The sequence below is a fragment of the Lagopus muta genome, chromosome 4, assembly GCF_023343835.1.
Source record: "Lagopus muta isolate bLagMut1 chromosome 4, bLagMut1 primary, whole genome shotgun sequence".
NCBI classification, from domain to species: Eukaryota; Metazoa; Chordata; class Aves; order Galliformes; family Phasianidae; genus Lagopus; species Lagopus muta.
The window spans coordinates 32210830-32229630 of NC_064436.1; the positions used below are offsets into that span (position 1 = coordinate 32210830).

The window sequence follows — 18801 nt, forward strand, 5'->3', positions numbered from 1 at the left end:
CCCAGAGTGTTTCTTAGGAAGGGAAGCAGGAAAATTTTTATGCTCTCAAACAGGTATTGTTCACTGCTAAGTTTTGTTGCAAACGTTTTCTGCAAATCTACCTGTCTTTCCACTAGATAGGCTTAGTTTTTGTTGGAAGGTCTGTGCAAAGCAGATTGCAGAGCATGTGAGAGCTGCCTCAAAGTCTGAGCTAGTCAAGACTGCTTCCTATGGAATCTCCGAGTTGCAGTGGCACCTAGTATTCAGTCTTAAGAAAATAGTTTAAAGGAAGCACTTAATAAATCTCTATATTCACACAGGTTGTTACTTTGTATATAGACATACAAACTAAAGCAGAAACACCTCTTCAAATCCCATTTTCCTCTCTTTAGAAGGATGCTCTTATCACCACCTTGCTAAAGAAAGAACTGGGACAAGAAAAATCACTTGTGGAGTTAAAATGCCACATCCCACCACCTCCTCATGCTTACAGCTTCCACTATACATCCTTCAGCTGTGCTACTCAAGTGCAGGACCTAGATAAGCAAGCACCATCTACCATCTCTGTTCACTTCAGCAGCAGACCTGCAGGTCACCAGCTGTGCAAAGGCATTGGGAAGGAGAAACTCTCTGTTTAGAGCTTTAAAAGAAATAATCTTTAGTCATCCATTCCAGGAATCAGACAGCAGAGAAAAGATGGCCTTATTTGTCCCAAAAGCAGTTATAATCTTTGAAGTAAAACTTGAGTACAGGCAGCACTAAGCACGTACTGCTTGCACTGAAGCAGCACAAGGCTGACTACGATGTTAGGAAGAGCCAGCTCTTGTTCAGATTACATCCACTCCGCACATTCAGTCAGTAATCAAATATTACACCATCAACTAGCTCCTTCACTCCTCTAGTCTTTTTGCTATTGTATCATGAAGTGCAGGAGTCTCATGCTTTACAAGAATAAGCATCTGGCAAGGATTCCTGTGCCTTGGACTGCTGTCTCTGTAGTTAAATAGTTCAGTGGCAGGTGGACCCCTATGTTCAGCAATCAAAATTCTGCATGATCTTCTCTAGGCTTCAGTCACCAAGAAAACTCTGCTCCACCCTACTACGCACCCTTGGCTAAAGAAACAGTGACTCCTCTGTGGTGCCAAAGAATGCAGAGGCAGAGATGATCTGATCACCTTCACTTAACAGATGCATCTTTTCCTTATAACATACGTCAATATATATTTTTATTATTATTTTACTGTCCAAACTACAGCAACCTGCCATTTCATTCTCAGGAGAGAATTCCAAGAGAATTCAGGAAACACCAATACACTTACCCTTCAGCACAGCAGCCACTTAAGTGAGAGCATGAAAATAACCTTACTTCCTCAAAAGTCATCCTTGAGAGATCTCCACTTGGAAGGCTGAGTCCTCTCCCTGCTCTGAAAACTACCTCCTCACAGTCTATAACAGGAGGCTTTTGGTCTGTACTATACAGCAAAATGTTTCAGAACAAAACTCTCAGAGGGACTATGAACTAATACCAGACCTCCTCTAGCAGTCAGTGCTCATTAAAAAACACTTCATTTCCAGGAAGACCACAATGATCCAGTGACTGTAGCATCTGACAAGCTCTTGTCATAGTTCATTTAGGTCTGGAACGTGAACTATTATTCTCACACTTTACACATCTTTGTTCTGCACCAAAGAAAGCATTTTGATGACTAAAAAGTTATCACATATGGAAAAAAGCCATCCAAATGAACTTTAGAAATAACTTAGTTCTGTATAAACACATTAAAGGTGTGTTTATACATATATAAGCTCTGATTAAGATATTTTAAAAATAAGTAAAATGTAGCAAGAAAAAGCTATATTAATAGTTACTGACACATCATGAAACATTTGTACTGAAATTTTACTGGAGTACAACTTTGACCTTCCTTACAAAAATCAATGAGAGAATGGATAGCATTTCAAGTTGCCATCTCTTCTAGTTGAACTACTGTGTTTTACCTCAATAACATCAATTCCAAAAAACTGATCTATGTTAAATGGAAAACAGTTCAGACAAAGAAAGGAAGTCAAACTGCCACCTATGTCCTGAGAAAAGGGTCTAGGTACTGGGTAAGCAGGGAAGGTTGCCCTACTATGTTTTAGGAATCTGCCCTTGATTTTTTTCTCATCTCTTCATCTAAGCCTTCATAGCACTTCTTACCTATATTTGCTTTCAAATGGATCTAACATATTTGATTTTTTTTTAAGCAACATCTATTTATTCAAAGTTTTCTGCCAAGTTTGGCATAGAATAGGGTTATATGATTATAACCCTTCCATTTTGCCATCTGATCTGCTATTGTCTTCCTATAATACGTTTAGTTCAATCCCTGCTCAATGATATTGCAGTACTCTCAGAAAAGAATATGGTCTCCAAACATGCAGATGAGGGTCTCTTCATACTTAAGTCATGCCCAGTTTTCCATTCTAGGATTCAGGCACAGTCCCACAATCACTCCAATTACTCTTCATAGAAATGGGGTGTTTCACAAGACAACTGAACAAACTTACCTGCTGGCTCAGTTAGTGCAACATTAAACTATATCCCTGAAGCAACCTTCTTTGGCAGGATGATTGGGAATGGCAGCAACTAGAGTATGTCTGGTTAACCCCAGAAGACCAGTAGCAACTCCCACCTCTGCCATAAGCAATCACATCAATCTAGTGCTTTTCTTCTACTTCTCCCCTTAACTGCCCAACTCTGCTAAGGTCTTGTTGCTTCTCAAGAACTCTCTATAGCTAGGCAAAGACAACAGCTTGTCTTTCAGCAAGATTCAAGAGCAGCAGTTAGCCTCTGGCATAAAGTCTAAGACAATAAAAAAAATAATGCTGCTCATACAGTCTCCCCTGATTATTCAATCAACTTTGCAATCAGCACAAAACATTTTTGTTGTTTCTTTCTCTCATCCATTTTGTGTATAGCTTTTAGGAGATTGTAAGTTCTATAATTATTTGGATAAAGGCTGCCTACCATACCTGTACAACAAAGTATGTGGGACATAACTTGTACAACAAACAAATGTGGGACATAAGGCTAACAACTGAAATGAACTTGATTAATAGCACATTTTTCTGTAATTGACAGTCACAGCCAACATCTTGGGAAAGATTCTCCTGTTCTGTAACAAGTTTTAGGCTAATTAAAAAGGTACATCCTAAAGGACTTTAAAGCCTGCATGAAGGTATGAGAGGTCACTATAGTGTAAGGGAAATTAAGTACTGGGCTACTGAACACAATCAGTTTACAATATGGTTCTGCAACTTCTACATCATTTTATACTTTGGCCATAGGCTACTACCTTATTCTATTAGTTCATCAGTTTCAGAATATAGCAGTAGGTCTCTGATTTTCAGCTTCTGGAAAGAACCCTGTCTGCCATTCCTCCCCTTTTCACATTACTCCGGTAGTGAAATACTAGACAAGTAGTTAAAGTATCCATGTTTTTTTCTGCCTGACTTTCATTCCAAGATAGGGTGGTGAAACAGTGTGGTACAAGATTTGGTTCACTTCCAAGAGGATTCTGCACACATTAACACTTCACTGACTGCAAAAAAGTCCACTAAAGTAAACAGAAACACAAGAAGCTACTTTTACGACTTCAACCTACTTACCATGCTGTCAGCAATTGGGACTTCAACACGTTAACTGCAGCAGCAAGAAGTGTAGATCAGAGTTACAGCGCAGTGAGAGAACTCTCACTTGCCCCCCACAACCCCCTGTGGCCATGGACCACCTTGCCTTACCACTGATAGAGGAGCCAAGGAGTTCTTGGAAAACAAATGCGTTTTGGGTGAGGAGAAAGGGAGAAGTATAAGGATTACTGATGCATAGAAGGGAGCCCAAATCAGAAATTAGCTCAGAACTAGAGCCATTCATTCTCCAACCCCCACCTTGGTCAAAGCCAGAAATTGCCCAAAAAATCCATATGCTATATAGCCATGCTGCACAAAACTACCAAGTAGCAAGTTAGATGGCTGTAGCACTCACCTTTGAGTACCAGTGAGGTCAGGAAGAGGGTCTTTTGTCTGAGAGATGTACCGTCCTGAACTCCACAACACACTGCGCAGCATCTCAGCATAGACTTGAGGCTTTATCGCTTGAATTAGGAAAGAAAGGAGTCATAGGCAAGTCAGAACAAACAAGTCCAGCAAGTCTCAGTGACAGAGGCTTACCCAGTAGCATGATTCCTCCCCTAAAACAATAACAGTACACTTCTTTCATCACACCTTTCATCCAGGAATCCCAAAGCCTTTTCAGAGCATTAACTACACGCCCTGCAACACCCCAAATCAGAAGAGACATGAGAATTTTGTGAGGATATAAAGCTCATTTCCTTCTTTGGTATAATTAAGAAAAACAAACATACAAACAGAAAATATAGTCAGGACCAGTATGAAAATGTTGCTTGTGTTAGAGAGACAGTGTTCAATCTGAGGTCAGATAAAGAGCTGATGCGTATTGATGAAGGCTCAGTTGCATTTGCCCTAGCTGCCTTGAAATGTACTATTTGGCCAGATAAGAACTTGAGTGCAGTTGTTATTATGAGGACAAGTCTTTCATAGCTTCTTAGATGTTGATTTTGATTGAGACCTCCCAGCCACATTCTGGAAAAAAAATCTTCTAGGTTATATGTGGTATTTGTGTCTGCATAGGCATTTCTACTTGTGCTAGTTATGGCAAGTTAATTGGGAAGTCAATTACCACAAGCACAAACTAACCTAAGGTAGCATTTCTCAATCTTACTCAATTTTAACTTTACTAAATTCACTCAAAAACATATATGCCCACACAACCTTATGCACAGATTTGTTCCAGGAAGCCAATTTAGAGGACAGAACATCAGAATAAGAGGTCTGTGTATGTGGCAGATACTTTCTTTGCTTTGCTGTAATAGATTTTCTAACATCTAAGGATTCTTTCCCTGCTCCTGAATGGCCTTCATTTGACTCCTCTGTAGCTCAGAAATCACCAGCTAGGAAACATGCTGCTCCAAGTACTTCTTATGAGGCTGGAGCTTTTGCTTCTACCTTACACCAAGTCCACAGACAAATAACTGGAGTACTGCCCTCTTAAGGAGGTCAGCTTCTTTTGTACAAACCAAAGTCTAACAACAGGTTTTAGCTTCTCATAATTTAGATTCAGTCAGGGTATCTTTATAATTTATTATGAAATTCAGTAAGTACAGTTACTAATAATGCATCATGTTATTGTTTCTTAATACTTTAACTACAAGCTGCACTTCCATTCCATAATGGCAAACTTTTATTGAGTCAGTCTAGGTATCCAAGAGAAGTGTAGACAAAAGACTAGCTAGAGGGTGAGAATTTGAGGGTAAAGAATCAAATGTCATATGATTACCTGACCCAGGTGGTGCGAATATTTCTGGCACTCCCAAATACTCAAGAGACAGAGCTCTTTCTGATGGCTATTATGGCACAGATGGAACAATGCATGACACAGAGGTGTAACAGCAATCTCTGAACACTCTAACCTGCAGGCAAAACAACCCACTGGAAAAGATTTTTTTCAGGTCTAGTTTAATGTCAAAAAAGAACCAAAACTGGTGAAGGATGTAACAACCCTGACTAATGGTCCTCTATTTCCTATACACTCTTCTACAGACAATACTTCTTTGTAGCAGAAGCTCCAGCTAGAATAAAGGGACAGTAAAGTCCTGTGAAGTCCTCAGTACAGGAGGGATGTGAACCTGTTACAGCATGTCCAGAGGAAGGCCACAAAAGTGATTCAATAGACAGAACACATACCCTATGAGGACAGGCAGAGAACACTGGGGCTGTTCAGCCTGGAGAAGAGAAGGTTCTGGGGAGATCTGATAATGGCCTTCTAGTATCTAAAGGGAGGCTATAAGTAGGAAGGAGACAAATTCTTTGGCAGAGTCTGCCATGGCAGGACAAAGGGAAATAGTTTCAAACTAAAGGAGGGGAAATTTAGATTTGATACAAAGAAGGAGGTGTGTTTTTGTTTGTTTGTTTGTTTGTTTTGTTTTGTTTTTTGTTTTTTGTTTTTTTTTACAGTAAGGATGGTAAGGCACTGGGACAGAGAGGTGCAGAATCATCAGGGACTGGGGAAGCTTAGGGGGTAGACGGAGCCTAGCAAAGGATGATTAAGAAAACAACACCTGTACATCCTAACAGGAATAGCATACAAGCATTACAATTTGACTAACAGAAAGCATTTTGATGCACAGAGGATACACTGTTCTGAACGCTATGGTACATACTGCATCTTCAAGTACAGAATACATCATGTTGACAAAAAAAAAGTAAAGAGAAGTTAAAAAAGAATGTCCATTGAGAACAGGATGCAGAGACAGAAAGCCAAAGCAATGCTTCCCATGTTTAACAGAATTATCTGAGAAAATAGTGGTATCACAGGCCCAGAATACTTTACCTTAAACAAGGACATAAACAGATACATAGGTGGCCTAAAGGAAATGTGGTGGCAGGAGGACAAGGAAAATGCCAGAGAACAATCATTTCAGTTACTTTCAAATAAAATCTAAAATCCTTACTCTGAGCAGTCAGGTAATATTAGATTTCTGCACGCTGTGAGGAAAGTCACAAGATGGGAAGCAATTTTATGTACCAGTCAGGTCTGAATCAAGAGTTGCTTTATAATATTTCTACCATGTACCTGAACAGTATCAGCGTTTAAGTCAACACTTCTACAGTGAGACCAAAGCCAGAAGACCAGCTACTGCCAGGCTCAATTTTAAAGACAGCAACCATATACATACAGAAAAACCAATGCACCTAAAAGAAGAACCTAAAAAGAACTGCATGTTCTCTGGAGACATACAGACTATTTCAAGACATCACATTAGAATAAACACATCCTGCTTGTCAAATAAAAAAGCCTTCGAAAAGAAATCTCGAAGGCATACATAAGGAAAAAAACCTAACACCAGGGAACAAAAAAGCATATCCCAGAACAGGTGAAAAAATTAAAGAGTTATACATTTAGGCACATAAATTGCACAAACACAGCCAGGTAGTAGAGGCATGTCAGAAACAACTAGATGATTTGTCTTAGAAACAAATTATCAGTAGAAGAGAGCACAGTGAAAAGCTAACAGCAAGAAGATAGCTTTTGAGAACAGGTAATATTCCACCTGGTAAAGGATAAACAAACTAGACTTGCTGATGGTATGCAGCCTCTCACTCATTACCACTTTACTGCCAGATGACTGGGGAAAATTGGAAAAAAAGATCCACAAAAACAAACCCAAACACTTTTGACAGCGTAGTTAAGATCCACGAAAAGAGCTAAATTATTACAAGCAACTAAATAATAAAAATTACAAGTATTCCCACTAATATGTTATATGGGGTAAAACCGTAATAGATTTTGTGAAGCCAAGTTCTGCTTTGAAAACATACATCAATTCCTGAGCAAGCCAGTGAATAAGACAGATCTGACTCAAAGTATCTTACAAAGGGCTTGTTAAAAGACCTAAGCTGCCATGAGCTACAAAGGCTACAGATAGAAAAACAAGTTAAAATAGAGGAAAGAGAGGAAAACGATAATGATTTTTGGTGAAGCCAGGTCACATTTCACAGGAATCTCTTCTATTTATTGTATTCATAAATAGTATGGAAAAAAGAAATAAGTAATAATCACCTGCCAAGAAAACACAGACTACTTTATTCACAACAATCCTAAATTCATATTAGGGCAGAAAACTTGTGAGAAGATACCTGCATTTACAAAGATTCCACTACTTTTGTTTGGACCCCAGTTCTCTCTTCAAGAAGTCAAGGTCCAACACTACAGCCTTCTCTAGCTTCACCACAGCCACAGACCATTCAAACCAGATCATCTTGCTCATGTCAGGTCTCTAAAGAAGGCAAATTCTGAACACAAGAACAAGAGTAACTCAATTACAGTAACTCCAGGAACAGAAGCTGGAAGAAACGTTACACAAAGCTAGATTTAGTTTTTCTTAAAACATCTCCAAACAGAGACTCTATGACAGTAAAGCATATGTATTACTTAAACCTAATTCTGCTATTGAGGATTAAAATTCTTGAAGGAGCCAACACCCAGAACAGGTTCACAGCTTCAGCCCTCGTGTGGAGATACCTTCCATAGCACCAAAGTTTCCTACGTGGTTCACAGAGAGCTGAATTTCCCAGAAGGGTCTCAGTACTCCACCTGTTTCATAAGTGCTCTGGTATCCTTAGCATCACTTCAAAAAGATGAAACATCCCACAACTTTAATCTCAGTCTTTGCACAAAGGAGACAAGAAGAAAGCCATGACCAAAGCTAAATCCTGTATCAACCTTTGGAAAGGTATTCATTAGATATAACTCCTCTTAGCATTTTTTTGATTGGTCAGTAGTAATACCAGCAGGATTAGGCCACTCTGTTACAGTGGTACCAGCACAAGCTACTGGATACGCCCTGTTCAACAGTGAACAGTCTAAATAGCTTGTGTACAAGCTGCAGATTGCTAACAGCAGAGAATACTGAACAAGCAAACTGAACCAATGGGCTTTGAGAAATCCTCAGTTAGACCTGTAAACTGCTGTGCTACCAACAAAACTCAACTCACAAATATTAAAAGCAAATGTGGGAGAGATCCAAAGACAGGGGCACATAAATTTTTATTTATTTAAGACTGATGACTCAACTTATTTTTTTTCCACCCAAATCTTGTTTCACTTCCTGCTCTTTTAAAAACAAATTGTATAGATTCACCTAGGACTGAGTCAAGCTGCATTTACTTAATCTCTCACTTAAGGCATTTAAAAAAAAATTCCTCTGCATTATCACGAAGTAATTTTCTGGTTGGAGACTCCTTCTGCCTTGTCAATCTCTTCCCTAATTGAGAAACACACATTATCATGAACTGCCCCGACTTGCAGAAAGTTGAAGAATTGTCTTAAACACTAAGCCATTAACAAGATCTTGCTATACTAATGTGTCATTGTAATTGTCACGAGGGTTGTTGAAGCTTTTCCCCATCGCGTTTGCCATGATTGTTCCCATTTTCTTCTTTGAATAAGACTGAGACATATACATGCCTATTGCTATAGTGCTTGGCCTCTCCTTGGGAAAATCTTTAACAGCAGAAAAGCAAAAACAATCATCCTTGTAATGAGTTGTCCAGGTAGAAATTAGTGCAGAATTAGAAACAGATATGCAGGCATCAGTCTACAGCTGATTCAAGTCATCATCATTTTGTTAACGCCCACTAGCTGAAGATTGCTGCCCATAACTGTAAGAGGGCAACTGAGGTACGTGAAGTGGTGCACGTGCTTGGAAGACTAAAACACAAGGTTTGTTAAAGGCAAAGTAACAAGTGTAGAAAAGGAGAGCAGAGGGATTAAGAAAAAAATAAAATAATAATCACTCCCTATAATTTGTTTCTGGATTTAAGTTCATCTCTAGTGAATAAAAAAGGACTTAAAAAGATATTGTTTTCTGTTTAACATAATTCTTCTACTAGAAGACAAATGTAATTAACTTATTCCTATTTGGAAAGGATGAAATCAAGAACGTGCATGTCATGACAAAATACCTACGTGTTGCTGTGAGTCTGTATGAAAAAAGAGACTGAAAGAAATAGAAAGGGTCATGACCTGGAGCACAGCTCAGGTTTCTAAAAAAGGAAAGTAAAGGCGATGGTAGAGAATAGAGCAGAGGAGAATCTAGAAATACGGTAAAGCAGATCTTGGAACATTTATTCATTATGTTTGCCATGAATAGCAAGCATTTAAATTTAGAAAATTGGAGAAAAATATAAGAAATTGGTGTCATTCCCACACCCAGTTTTAGTGTCCATCAGCGGATGCCAGGTAAATTTGAGGCTCAGAGCAACAAATAGAAGTATATCACTACTTGAACTGCTGGACATGCAATACAAGACCAGCGGACCCTGCAGTCTCGTGGATCCAGAACCCTTCCTGCCACACCAAGGGGAACGTCACAGTGCCACTAGTTAGATACCAGTTTCAGGAAATACAGAGCAAAGAGATCATGGGTCATTTTCTCACTCTTTTCCATCCTGCAGAGACCTGCACTAGACTGCCACTTGTAAGAACACAGGACTGCGTATAAATGCATGCACAACTCAGTTCCATCTCTGGTACCTCACAGCTCATATATTCAGAGAGGACTTATTCTTAAAGACTAACGTGTCCCAGCAGTGAAGAAAGTCATGAAAGACTTTTCTGGTAAGCCCGAGTCTCATACCCTGCAGGAAACAGAGCAATGCACAGATCATGCTTAGGGTACTTTGTAACACTGACCGCTGTAAGACAGACTGCTCCCCATGACAGGGCAAACTATCTTCCTATAAAAAGCAGTTTTTAATGCAAACTTTGAGTCACTGTGCTTCAGAATTTTTATTAGCCATAACAGCATTTTAAGAAGTTCTTATAAAATAGAAAGATCAGTAACACCCTGGTGCCAGTACTTTCACATATTTACACAAATAAAACACAAACGTGGAATGCTTAGCTTAACAGAGCTGCAGTAAATGCATGGAAAATCTCTTTGTGCTGAGCAGGCAAGTGATCTCCGCATGTTCCACCCTTCCTGCTTGCTAAAACTGGGTAGGCCAGACTCTGATTTGGGTTGCTAAAAACATAAAAAGGCTGGCTTAGGGAACCAGGCTTACACCGCATTTGGGTGGGGAGACAGGATCAAACACTGCTGGTGACAGCTGAGTTTCTCAGGCTGTCTGCATAACTACAGTTTGGGTACCTCCCTCATTTGTGGAGAAAAGACTTGGGTGGAAAGAGTCTCAATCTCTCTGAATCAGATCTACTAAGCACAGATACTGCCACGTGGCATGAGCCTAATGACTCTGGTCAGTGCACTACAAGAGGAGAAGCTTGGCAGTGATAAACCAACTCTTGTATCACATTTAAGCAAAGATAAGTCAGCAAGATCATTTGAGCGTGTCTAGGAAAGTTTCGGGGCCTCAGTGAAACAGTACTCAGATATTTGCAAGGGATGCAGGGGCATCTGCTCTGAGCCAAGTGGGCATAAATCACCTCTCACTTGCTCACTCCAAGGGAGAAGAGCTAGACCCAGAGAACAGTTAAAGGCCTGCTGCAGGGTCTGCTGCTGCAGTCACTAATCTACATTCTCTCATGGGTCAGTAAGCAAAACCAGTATGCACAGAACATGGACACTGAAAAAAAAAAATAAATCAAAATTCAAATTGTTAAAAAAATCAAATAAATACAATAGTTTTCAATGTAATGAAGTGCAAGATCAAATACTTGTTGGTTCAACAAGAACTCATAACAAATGCTCATTCACTGGAAAATGAGAAATGCTTAACCATCTCACAGACAATTCAGAAATGGCTTGAAGCCAGAACTGTGATTCAACCATAAAAAAAAAAAATGGAAAGTGCAAACCTAGTAAATACTACAAATGATCCTCTGAAAGTCAAAGTGGTACATAATGCACAGCAATGGACTCACCTGGAACACAAAACTCTACTGCCACAGATGAACTACAGAATTACACCCAGATCAGAAAGAGGGCTGCCAAAAGAATTAAAGCAACGGAAAGCTATTCTTATGAGAGGAAGGATGAAGATTAACAACAAAAAAGGCAGGACAGATTGAAGTCCACTTTAAAAGCATATGCAGATAAGAGAATCAAAATCCTTAACTGCTTTCCTGCTACAAGGCTTGACAAAAATTAGCAGCTCCTGCAGTGTTGTAAAAGTCTAAGCTACGCAGTGGAACAGCCATAAGAAGGCCAATGAGGTACTGCGATGCATTGAGGGGGGGGAGAAAAAAAAAAAAAAAAAAAAAAAGGGTGGCCAGCAGGTCAAGGGAAGTAATTAGTCTTCTCTACTTTGCCCTGGTGAGACCACATCTTCAGTACCATGTTCAGTGTTGGGCTTTCCAGTTCAAGAAATATAGGGGACTTCTAGAAAGAGGTCAGTGGAGGGCCACAGAGAGGACTGGGACCTGGAGCATGACTCTTATAAATAAAGACAAGCTGAGACACCTGGGGCTGTTCAGCTTGGAGAAGGATGGGGAAAATCTTATCAAGGCCTATAAATACCTAAAAGGCAGATGGATGGGGCCAGGCTCTTTTCAGTGGTGCCCACTGACAGGACAAGGAGATCAGGCATAAATGGGAACACGAGAAATTCCATCTGAATGTGATAAAAAAAAAAAAATCATAGCTTTGAGGGTTGCAGAGCATTGGAACAGGCTACCCTGCTGGAGTAGAGATGCTGTGAAGTTTTCTTCTCTAGAGATATTCAAAACCCACTGGGACACTTTCTTGTGCAACCTACTGCAGGATACCTGCTGTAGCCGAGGGGCTGAACTAGATGATCTCCAAAAATCCCTCTACAACCCCTATTTCTGTAACCATTAAGTCCTCTTTTGTGTGGTATTACTTACTTACTTGTGGAATTCAGAAAGATGCAAGTCTTCCATGGCCAGGAAAAAAAAAAAAACACTGGTATGAGGGTATTAGAAAGAAGAGAGCTTCTTACTGATTCACATGGATGAGAGCTCATCTTTATGCAGTCAGCTTCTAATTATATATACACAAACTTCCAGCACATGGCTAGTAGCTTGAAGACACAGGGCAAAAAAAAGTCACATCACACAAGCTCATCTCAACTCATGCTGCAGTTTTAATCGCTGGGCCACAGAGTATAGTCTCTGAGCTTCGATAGTCTAACCAGTACATCCTCAGAGACAAAAGCAGACACAAAGGATGGCTTTTTTACCTTCTGTTAATAGGGTGCCTCTCTCCAGACAGCTGGCTTCCCTGCAGGATGGCACACAGAACAAGTCAGTTTGGCTGCAACACAGGCTCACACCCCACCTCACAGTCAACTGATCAACAGGAACATTTTAGACACAGCGCTACAGTCTCAATGCAAGGGATTTACCAGGGTCAGTACTCAGTTCCTTCAAAAGTATTTTTGAACACATTATAGAAGAGGTAAGTTGTAAGAACAATTTTTACAAGACAGGTTCAAGCCATATGCATTTGCGACTTGCTAACAAATGAAAAATTTCTCCCTCCACGTTGGATGATTCTTAGAAAAACTAAATGACAGTCAAAGCTTTAAAGTATTCAATCCAAAGTTCATCTAACAGGTGTTAGCCCTTGCAGAGTACAAGAGTCTAGAAATCCACATGATTTTTTATGCAAGAAGTCCATAGGACATGCAAACTGACACAGTCCACAGAAACACTTTGCAACAACCTTGACTGCCTCTTACAAGGATTTGGCTTGGCATGCACCAGACCTCATTCACTGTAGTCAGTGTTTTAGTCCATATGTTCAAAAACTTTCCCAGGACAAACCCTTGGGAAAGGTTTGGCAACCCTAAGCCTTTGCGTTGGAATTTAAGAATATGTTAAAGATTTTCAGCCATCCACAACATTTTTACAGGAATCAGCAAGATGTAGCTTATAGTGGGGAAAAAAAAAAGTCTTGAAATAAAATTAGCCACTAATTACAAGTATGGCTTCAAAGACGTCTTAGCTCAAATCATATCTGACACCAGCAAGATCGGTGCAAATCCTAATGTTCTTGAAAAGGCAAAATGGAATTTCCAACATCTGTAGCCAGGAAGGGAGGCAAAAACCCTTTGTTAGCCACTCTTAAAATACTGACATGATCATGGTAAAATTATCAGAAGTATACTCAAAACCTTTTGCCTAGCATTTAAGTACACATTTCTATTTATCTGCATGAACAAGTCCAGTGGTCTTTGAAAGAAACAGCCAAGCCAGCCCTGTATCAAGTAACTTTGAAAGTCCTACGTTTGAACATGCCAGCTAATCTTTCAAAGGCTGCTTATCTTTACCCCATACACTGACAAGTGTCACAAGGCGATCCTAAAAGAAACTGAGGCTAGGAAGAAAGGATGGCAAGTAGTCAACACACATTAGTGAGCTACCAGTTATGTACTACACTGTATTAGCTAGCCAACTGCAGAATAATCTGAGCTTACTTCCAGTTGATTTGTAATCACATGTTAAGCAAATATAATTTTTGCTTTGACTGCATGCCTGCTTCTATCCCATCACAGCTCAACATGACTCAGTTGAACTGTACTGTATTGAGCAAAAAAGATCCAAAGGTGATCTCTTTTCCCAGCACACTCAATAATTCTTGCTGTAGCACCAGGGTGTGGCACCTTTGTAGCATTATCAGTATTTCACTCTCATCCCCTTTCTTTCTGTTGGGAAAAAAAAAGCACACAAAAATCAGAAAGTAACCTAGGAAATATGTTAACCATGCACATTTTCCTACCCCTGCTCCCCTCCAGTGCCTTTATCTTAATGGTCATCCTCACCAATAGCCCCAGGACTAGTTTTCCTAAATTGTATGTAACTTCTCATAATTGATGCTGGAAAGAGGTGGAGCAGCTGTTGTAACAGCAAGAGGCCATCTGTCACTAGCCACAAGATTTGAGATAAAAACCAACGGGTAGAATTCTCCCACACAAACTACCAAAGCCTGACAAAAATCTACACTCTTCTAGTTTAAAGCAATTTGTCTTGTCACTACATAACCTTATACAAGTCCTTCCCCAACTTTCTTGTAGGCCCCTTCAAGTCCTAGAATAAGGTTTTCTTTGAGCCTTCTCTTCTCCAGGCTGAAGAGCCCCAGATCATAGAATCATAGAATCACCAAGGTTAGAAAAGACCTAAAAGATCATCCAGTCCAACTGTTCACCTATTCCCAATAGCTCCCACTAAACCATGTCCCTCAACACAACATCCAGCCTTTCCTTGAACACCCCCAGGGTCGGTGACTTCACCACCTGTGGAGTCACACACAGATCCCTCAGCCTGTCCTCAAAAGGGACATGCTCCAGCCTTCTGATCATCTTCAAGGCCCTCCTCCAGACCTGCTCCAACAACTCCATGTCCTTCCTGTGCTGGGGGCTTCCAGGTGGGGTCTCCAACTGTAACAATTGCCAATAACATGGAAAACATTTGTTCGCAGAATGAAGACATTTATAGCACTTCAAGAGAAGTGTCGTTGCATTTTATTACAGTAGAGAACTTCTTTTTTTGCTTTTTGTTTTCACAAAGCTTGGAGATTTAGTTCATCAGGAAGTTCAAAGACACCCACCCTTGTCTTCAACTGTTGTTTCCTGACAAAGGAAATGATCATAGCCCTGCACTCAGCACTGGTGAGGCCACACCTCAAGGACCACGCTCAGTTTTGGGCTCTTCACTACAAGAAAGACATTGAGGCCCTGGAGTGTGTCCAGAGAAGGTCAACAAAGCCTTTAAGAATCTGGAGCACAAGACATATGGTGAGCAGCTGAGGGAACTGGGCTTGTTCAGTCTGGAAGAGGCTCAGGGGAGACCTTATCACTCTCTACATCCTCCTGAAAGGAAACTAGAGCAATCTAACAGTCAATCACTTCTTCCAGGTACGTAACAAGAGGTAATGGCCTCAAGTTGTGCCAGGGGAAGTTCAGGTTGGATATTTGGAGAATAAGTTTTTCCTAAAGAGTGGTGGCACATTCATTGGAACATGCCGCCCAGGGGAGTCACTGTCCCTGAAAGTGCTTAAGAAACATGGAGATATGGCACTGAGGGACATAATTAGTGGGCATGGTGGGGATGGATTGATTGTTGGACTAGATAATGTCCAAATTCTCTAGTGCTTAACCAGCCACGCAGTCTTCCTATTTCCTTCAAGAGCCACCCTTGTCTCACTCAAGAGTTACCACCAGTAATTCCTGCCCCACCCTTATGAAGTAACCGAGGATGTCCATGACCATCTTTAGCACCGGTCTCCTGTAACAAGGAGACTTTCAGACAGTTTTGAAACACAAGTCAACCTTTGATTCCCTCTGGAAAAAAAAAAAAAAAAGAAAAAAGCAGCAACAACAGTGTTGGAAGCAGCCCCCAAATTATCCATATGGACACTTTACCAAACATCAGACTGTGACTGTACAGATGCACCATGTACTCACGGCATGCTGAACTTTCCTCTAAGCAGTTACTTCAGTCTAAACTAAACGCAAGCCTAAAACACATTACATCAGCTCAAGCTGCCTAAGAGAAATAAATACTTGCAGCACTTAATAGCTCAGTTTATTTCCTCCAGCTCTCAGGCAGCTCTGACAGCCTCTACTAAGCTTAAGCTGGTCAGAGATCCTTCAGGATGCAGCTTAGCAAATTTAATGCTACATACATGTTGTGTTCCACACATCAGATTCTATGAGATACATTAGAGTGAGCACACTGGATAAATTCCTAGCATCTCCCAGCAGTCTTAACTGTTAAATGAGTTAAATATCTAGAACAAAACACTAATTTGTTTCAAGTTCCCATGCTAGAGGGCTGGAATGAGTTTATTCTTAACAAAAAACAGACTTCAGAAATAAAGGAGAAAGAACATGGGAAGGAAGGCTATTAAGACAATACCCTTCAAGAAGTTAGAGATGTATTCATGTACAGATGATAGAGAACAAACTCTGGTCTATCAAATGGAAAAAACAAAGGCTCAGGTAAAGTGCCAAAGAAATAAAATATATAATCAAGACAAAACAAATAATGCACCTTCTACCAGCATGTCAGAACAGAAAGCCAACTGGATCTACAAATAAGTCTACTGAAGTATTAACGGGAAATACAATCAGAACAAAAACTTAAGGAAGTTTTTCATGCCAGCTTGGAGGAGGTTTCATACTCTGAAACATTCATTACTGTCAGACAACATTCACACACAAAGAGAAGGGGATCAACAGGGAGGAGAGAACACAAGCTTCCTCTCCTGAAGACTGAAGCTTGAGAAGGCAGCTAGGAGGAAAAATTGCCAGATTAAAACTTCAGCTACTTCTAGCATATAGCCAGTAAATCAAACAGAGACAATTAGACATGGTAATAAACACAGAAGCAGGAATGGGACAAGTATCAAAATTCCTGCCAGAGTTCTTGGCTAAATTCACAGAGGAAGGAGATGAAAAAACTGAAGGCCTGGAAACCTCATGAGTCCACCTACCAACTTAGTAAGTGACCAAACATGCCTCCAAACAAACCAGGGACCGTGGAGGGTGATGGTTTTAATCAGTTTGTATTATATGTCAAGCATCCACAGAACAAGCTGGACCTTACTCTTCCATCTTAAAAAAAAAAAATAGAAGCAACTTCTCTCAGATTTTCTTAAGATGGATTGACATACATGCAGTTATCACACTGCGGAGAATTTGGGAGGAAAGCCATACTCATTCTACTAGGTTGGATCTAGACAAATCTATGGCTTCTGGCTTTCCCCAAGACCACTGATGAGGCTGGTTTAGCCAATGGCAGCACATGCAGCTACATACTATCTATGTCCAGAGTAGAGCTGGGATTCCCATCGGACATCAGTCAGAATATGGTCAGCTTGAGAAAAGTGCTAATTTTAAATGTGGTCAAAAATCCTACTCCTAGCATCATTCAGAAGAGCCAGTAATGACTAAAGGATTATTCCCATCATTTGGATTTTCAATTTGTGCCCCCAAAAGAACAGAGACAATACAAAAAACTCACTGTAACACTTACTAGCTGTGTTGAAAAAGCGAAACCAAATTTCCTGTTTACGTACTTTAATCTTTTCTAGAGGGCAATTACAGAGTGCTTCTGTCACACTGCAGCTCTCTCTAGCTTTAAATGACAGAATTGCTTGGATAAGCTTACTTCACACATATTCCTTTTTAGATAAAAGAGCACGCAAGAAAATCAGTCACAAAATCCAGACAGCAAGCAACTGAATGTAGACATTTACAACACAAAATTGTAAAATACTTTTATTTAAAATACAAAAAAACCTCTCCTTTATATCCATGAATGATATAGATAATAAATAATTACAAAGTGGTTTAAGTTCCAGCATTTCAAAAGGTATAGAATTATGCCCATGCTAATTTTATTGAATTTGGAAGTAATGAGTTTACAGTGGACTTTACTGTACTATACAGTTTCTTCCACCCCATAGGATATGAAGACAACAAACAACTTTTTAGTGTTGAAGAAATAAGGTAGTTGACTATCCAGCTTTAAATAACAGGATAGTTCTGGGCTGACATCCTGGGCTAACAGGAGAGAATTTGCTTCAGGCTGCAGTGACACTGCAGAAACTCTCATTCAAGATGTTTCAAATGGATCAGCAAGCAAAACATGAAAAAGAATCTCCCAAGGAACGACACAGTCCCCTACACAACAGAATTAGGTCACTGAAAGACAAGCTACCATGCAAGACAAATTTGGATCATACAACCATTCTATTCTGCCCAGCTTGCACTCAAATAACCATTATGAGTTACAGAGAAGTGAAAAAACAAGCAACAAGTATATCCTTATAGTTTCTCCCACAGCACTACTTCAGAAGTGACTTGATCACTGAATAGCATACATTTCTAGTATTTCCCTTTCAGTTTAGAACTAGAAGCAAGGTAGCAGACCTGTTTATTGCTCTGCACCATAATATCCTACATGGCATGGTGAAAAAAATAAAATCACAGAATAGTTTTTTATGGGCAGGAGACTTAGGCAACCGTGCTTTTTCTGTAAGTATCTTCAATAGGTTGAGCCTACCACAAAACATTAATGAAAGGGAGATGACATTTACATCCTTCCAAAAAGGCTGGAGTTTGAACTCAACTCTTCTAGATACCAGGGAATACTCACTCATGAGTTCATCAACAGCATGTCCAACAGCCCAAACCAAAAGCCATCTACATGAAAATACACACTCAATGAGCCTGAGTCTCATTGTGCACAGATGATATTATGCAAAAACAGCAAAA

The 18801-nt window shown here is 40.0% G+C and overlaps 1 protein-coding gene across 1 annotated transcript in view; it reads right to left on the minus strand.

Moving 5' to 3' along the window:
• LOC125692341 (transmembrane protease serine 11E-like) overlaps positions 1 to 18801 on the minus strand; it is a 42290-nt gene that overhangs the window by 11841 nt on the left and 11648 nt on the right. Inside the window, 2 exon segments of the mRNA XM_048942725.1 lie at positions 4007 to 4022; positions 4024 to 4115. Coding sequence (XP_048798682.1) covers positions 4007 to 4022; positions 4024 to 4097 — 90 coding nt within the window. The 5' untranslated portion in view covers positions 4098 to 4115.